This window comes from Sinocyclocheilus grahami, unplaced genomic scaffold, assembly GCF_001515645.1.
Source record: "Sinocyclocheilus grahami isolate Dianchi unplaced genomic scaffold, SAMN03320097.WGS_v1.1 scaffold517.1, whole genome shotgun sequence".
Taxonomy (NCBI): Eukaryota; Metazoa; Chordata; class Actinopteri; order Cypriniformes; family Cyprinidae; genus Sinocyclocheilus; species Sinocyclocheilus grahami.
The window spans coordinates 398423-404645 of NW_015505696.1; the positions used below are offsets into that span (position 1 = coordinate 398423).

The 6223-nt window shown below is 35.4% G+C and overlaps 1 protein-coding gene across 1 annotated transcript in view; it reads left to right on the plus strand.

Annotated features, from left to right (window-relative positions):
* Positions 1-4459, plus strand: part of LOC107554878 (myosin regulatory light polypeptide 9-like) — an 8661-nt gene extending 4202 nt beyond the window's left edge. The window contains exons 2-4 of the mRNA XM_016237516.1: positions 2147-2348; positions 2438-2599; positions 3312-4459. Coding sequence (XP_016093002.1) covers positions 2165-2348; positions 2438-2599; positions 3312-3487 — 522 coding nt within the window. The 5' untranslated portion in view covers positions 2147-2164 and the 3' untranslated portion in view covers positions 3488-4459. The remainder of the gene's footprint in view (positions 1-2146; positions 2349-2437; positions 2600-3311) is intronic.
* Positions 4460-6223: the final 1764 nt, after the last annotated feature.

Sequence of the window (6223 nt, forward strand, 5' to 3'; positions counted from 1 at the left end):
CACACACACACACACACACACACACACACACACACACACACACACACACACACACACACACACACACACACACACACACACACAAACACACACACACACACACACACACAGACACACACACAGACAGACACACACACACAGACACAGACACAGACACAGACACAGACACAGACACACAGCCTGAAAATAAGCAGATAGTTCATCAGTTCCATAAATACTGGTCTTATCTCATACTCACAAAACACACAACACAGGAATAATGCAGTCACAAGAGTTTAAAACACAGCATTTTATACCAAAATGAGGAAGCAATTGCAGGCTATAAATACGATTTTACCCATATTCATAACAGACAATTGCTGCATAGGAAGTATGTTTCTTCAGTGTAAGATGAATGTGATGTGAAGACACTGAGCAGCATGTTTGCATACGTACCAGCGCGGCTATAGAAGGAATAAACGGATCATTCCACAGCATTTGCTTACTTTATTGAGCAGATATTGAGAAACTCTGAACACGAGAGCAATAAAAACACAGATATGAAAATGACTGGTAGCTGACTGTGGTCATCCAGCAGGACTGTATAACATGAATTACATATTCACAATGAATGACGTCTTCATAAATGTTTAATGTGTTTTGAAACGGATGGTTATAATGTGCTGCTGTTCACACTGAGCTCAACAGAAACCATCTGTAACATCTGATGCTCGTGGCTTTACTGGCCTTCAGTGAATCTGCTCTGTTTACAGATATCAAATGTTTTCTAGATCAAAGTTGACTAATATTCTTAAAGAGCAACCACTTTGAAAGGGCGACTGCTAACTAAATTCTTAGTCTTAAAAGGCACATCTTAAAGTGACTTTTGGTCTGTCTATAAATCCTGGTGTTCCAAACCTCTTTACAGTCCTGCTCGCAGATAAATAAAGGTGACTTGACTAATGTGAGTCTTTCTGAGACCTGGACATATAAATATATTTTATGTGAATGTATACTGTGATTCTGTGCATTTGGACCAAATTAATATGAATGCGTCTTTATTTTTATGCTTTGTTTTAATTTTAATTTTAGTTTAAATTTTAGGGTTTTTTTCTGTGTTTTGTCATTATTAATTTTTTTTTAATATGCCTATATACTTTTTATTCATTTTTACTTCAGTTTTAGTATTAGTTATTTTAGTACATCAGGTCAAACTAAATGAAAATGAGAAAAAGTTGCCTTGGCAGCTAGCTTTTACATTTTATTTCAGTTAAAGTTTATTTTTATTAAAGTTTTTAGTTTTAGTTAACTCTAATAGCCCTGATTTGGACAGTTTCTGAACTCTGTGAGTGGTTATTATGCATGATTCATTTTCATATTTTAACCATATTTTCAAATGATGATTTGTGTATTTGAATCAAACAGGATGAAAAACAAACCAACTAACACCACAGAAATCAATCAATCAATCAATCAATCTAATACCCACTGATGATTTATTTGATCATTTTTATCATTATGGGAATGTTACTGTTGAATGTTCTCTGAATGTTCTGAAACACGAAAAAAAAACAAACATTGAATGACAATCTAAAAGAAAACATTGTTGACTATTTTTTTTTTTTTTGAAAAAAAAAGTCCATAAATGTTTTTCTGCTAATGTTTTGAGAACATTATTAAAGACCAGATATGAATAATCACCCTGCATCACACTGGTTCCAGGATTTTTCCATTGGCTTTATCACGATAATCTTCACAGATGAACACGTTTATGAATTTTGAAACAGGGCAGAAGTAAAAGGCTATAAATGAACTACACCACGCTCGCATGACCTCAACATCACCATCGAGTCTTTATTTAGAAACATTTTCCCTGAAAGTTTGATTTAGAATAGTTTACAAGAGCATCAATATAAACACTACGAGGCTGTAAAAGTGAGTAGATGAGTTGACCTGTTTGGTCTGATGACGTTTAATGTCCCGACAGCTTCTGTAGGAGATAGCTATTATCAACCACTTTTTACAAGACAAGTAAAAAATACACAAGGGTGTATTACTGATGGATTTCAAAATATCTTGAGCTCGTGCTTATACCTTATTTCCTGCATTTAACCAAAAACCCAAACTGATTGACTTGTCAGTAATCAACATCTTCTGCTCTCTCCAGACCTGAAACACCGTCATCATGTCCAGCAAGCGAGCGAAGGGAAAGACCACTAAGAAGAGGCCACAGAGAGCCACTTCAAATGTGTTTGCCATGTTTGACCAGTCACAGATCCAGGAGTTCAAGGAGGCCTTCAACATGATCGACCAGAACCGAGACGGATTCATCGATAAAGAGGATCTCCATGACATGCTGGCCTCTTTGGGTGAGTCTGACGGAGAGGATCTGACGTAATAATAGGCTTCTGGATCAAATACTGATCTCTGCTTCGGTGTGTGTGTTACCTGTGCTCAGGTAAGAACCCATCTGAAGATTACCTGGAGGGCATGATGAGCGAAGCTCCAGGGCCCATCAACTTCACCATGTTCCTCACTATGTTTGGAGAACGGCTCAACGGAACCGACCCGGAGGACGTCATCAGGAACGCTTTCGCCTGCTTCGACGAGGAAGGATCCGGTAAAACAAAAACTGCCTCAATATCAAGAATTTGACCAGACCTGCAAAAATGGAAAATAAATAAATAAATGTAATAATAGAAAAATTCATAAAGGAATATATGACTTGATAAAACAAATACAATTAATTTATTTTTGTATTACTTTTCCCCCTTAAATTATTATTTTCTATATTTATTTTTTAACAATTTATTTTTCAGCTTTATTTGTTTGTTCATTTTATTATTTATTTTTCCAAAATGTATTTATTTCCATAATTATTAATACATTCATTTATTTTTAACGGAGGGGAGATAGAGGGGAGACAAATAGGAAAATTTGATATGATACATAAATATAAATATACATACATGGGAATAAAAAAAATACATAAATATAAAAATGTAAAAAGTTACTATAATACATTTTAAAATAAATAATAAATATAAGAAAAATAATAAAATAAAATGAAAGGGAATAGAAACAGAAATTCAGGATTAATAACAAAAAAACCCTTTAATTACATATTCTAGATGCTTACATGCATGACTTAAGATACATCTGTACTAGATATAAATGAAAGGTTATACACTAGAATTTTAGAACTTTATTCAGCAAATAAAAGATCTCAAAATGCAGATATTGTGCCTCAATGTTCACATCTCAGACCTGCTTGATCTGCATCTTAAACAAATCAGCTGCTCTAGCTGTATGTTTGATTCTCGTCTATACAGGTTTCATTCATGAAGACCACCTGCGAGAGCTGCTGACCACCATGGGAGACCGTTTCACAGATGAAGATGTGGACGAGCTCTTCAGAGAGGCTCCCATCGACAAAAAGGGCAACTTTAACTACGGCGAATTCACCCGGATTCTCAAACACGGGGCCAGAGACAAAGACGACATGTAGACGATCAGAGAGCACACATTACAAACACATCAGCATCTAGAAGTCAAGAAAAACACAGCACTTCATGTAATAAATATTCAGTGATCTATAAAAGAAGCATTTTTTCTCCAAATGCATTTGATATGACCAGATTACATTGCTAACAATCTGTGTATTTTGTGTTTTTTTATGGGGGACTACAGTGTGTTTTTTAGTAGCTTAAAGCAATGCACTCTTCAGCTGCGGCTGGACGTCTTGAGCTTTCTGAATCTGTGCAACTCAGAAATGAAACGATTACATTGGAGATGCCATGTGCATTTATAAGGAGCATCTCACTGAGAGATATTATCAGATATCAAAAACATGATGGGTATTTTTAAACATTTTAAAGTCATTATAGAAAGTCATTCATGGAAGTAAAACTACAGCATGACAAATTCATAAAAAAGCTCATCTTTATTATTTAAGCTGCACGTTCTCCTCTTCGACGCAGACTTTGGGATAAGTTGAGTTTTCGGTGGTACTGCTACTTGTATTTTCCCATCAAACCCTGTGAAGATTTGGATTATAAAATCATGTGGCAGCTCTCAGACATGAAGTCATCCATCATATGAACATGAAACATTTTATACTGAAATAAAGACAGTCTCAAGTGTTTGTGCATGCAGAAATCATCACAAATATCCTAATGTGTGAAAATCTGTAAAATAAAGCTATTTCCATTACTCCACCACATTAATACAAATATATGAAAAACAAAGCTTTATTTCTCTGTAATGCTTGTACAAAAAGACATCAAATAAAATCTTAAGGCAGATATTGCACAGACTAATCCAAAGGTTTTCTAAGGAAGCAGGTAAGGCACAAATGCCAGCTTCACTGTCCTCAGTTATACATACACACAATCTTAAAAAAAAAAAAAAATCCATTGGTTGTACAGGAGAAAGCTACGCATATTTGATGTATATACACATTAAAAGCAGGTCTATGCCAGACAAAAACCTGAATGATATATTTACATGTTTCACACTGTCATCCAGAAGACCCTTTTTGCAATAAGAACATCAATAATACAGTTCCAGGAATATTAATATTGGTCTTTCTGAAGAGGTGAAAAAATAGAGTACATTATATGAAATATATAGATTTACTTCCAGTACCTATCACTGTTTCAGTAACTAACCCAACGATCACAGTGGTTTTGAAATGTTAGTTAATTAGATCTGTGATAGAGTTTGTGATGCTACAGTCGGTTTCTCAATCAGCTCAAACATTACTTTAAAAAAAAAAAATAATAAAAAATGCACCTTTTAGAATTGAATTAAAAACTCCCTTTGTGATGTCAGAGAAGGAAATAAAATGACTCAAACCCAAGAAGGAAAAGTTCATCGAAAACTACAATAAACAAACCTGAGACACACTGAAAAACAAGAAACATGTACAGTACTACAGACGTGACCTCAATGAGAAATTACGCAGCATGATAAAAACTATCTATAAACTACTATAAAGAATTATGGCACGTTCGTGAGTGAATAAACTGAAATGACGTGAACCGCACAATAAGCATATTAAAAGGTTAAGATCATTACTATAAAGACTAATCTGTTCTCAGTTTCATGGAAACTACAAGCATAAAATCATAATGCATCTAGTGTCAAAAAAAAAAGATTTCAAGCGATTGCTCATGAAATCAACTGGAAATAATTCTGTTTCTAAATAATATCTGTTAGTTCTCTAGATACATTCACAGATGCTGAGCGAGAAAGAAGCACTTCAGTTCATCTCAGAGAGGTACAAACAGACTTTAAACTCATCTTGGAAATGCATGAAACACGTTTAGCATCAAAAATAAATCCACTCACTAACACATACGCATGATGTCTCCCTCTACACTGAGATATGTTAAACAGTTATTAATGCTGATCATCTACTTCACCTAACAATCCTGTAAGAACAATAATCATTTCAGCAAAAATAAAGCTGCAGCCCTATGATCACGTTACATGAGAAGTGAAGAAAATCAATGCCGGCTGTCTTTGAGATGACCTCCCGCTCTCCCTCCCGCATCTCAGACAGACACGAGACGTGAGGGATGATCTCTGCAGTACGATCAATTTAAAGCGCACATCACGGCACACGCGAGAGCGCTCGGATCTTATTCTGAGACTGGATAGACGATCCTGACATAACGACGAGGAGGTGAAATTGGACTATAAAGTGCAGGAAATATGACCAATAAAAAAAATCACACTACTGGGAAAGACTTTCAAAGTTGAGATTGTAGAAGTAGAGGCTTCATCAGCAGTGGCTTTTCAGGCAAAATCGGAGCATAGTATTAAATCGAAGAGAGCATATTTGGTTGCTAAATGCTGACATTTAAATGCTGCATGCTGGTCTTTGCATTCACAGATCACAACAAATAAGTAAAGCATGCTATACGACAGACAGACAGACAGACGGCTAACCCTAGTGGATATACTGAGGAAAACGGGCATATGTGGAGCTTTATCAAAAGCAATGCAAGGCCACTTCAACTACAAACGTTCAGATTAAAATCTCTTGGCTGTAAACCTGAGTTGCACAGGTTTGCTGGTGTTTGCACATGGTAATATTTCCACCTGAAAGGACCTCCACTTGGTCTCGAAGATCCCGGAGTCTGAAATGTTGGATTTTTTTAGAAGAGCATTTTATGTATGCCCGTGAACTTCACATAGTTAAAAAAAAAAAAAAAAAAAAAAAGAAAATGGGTTTTGT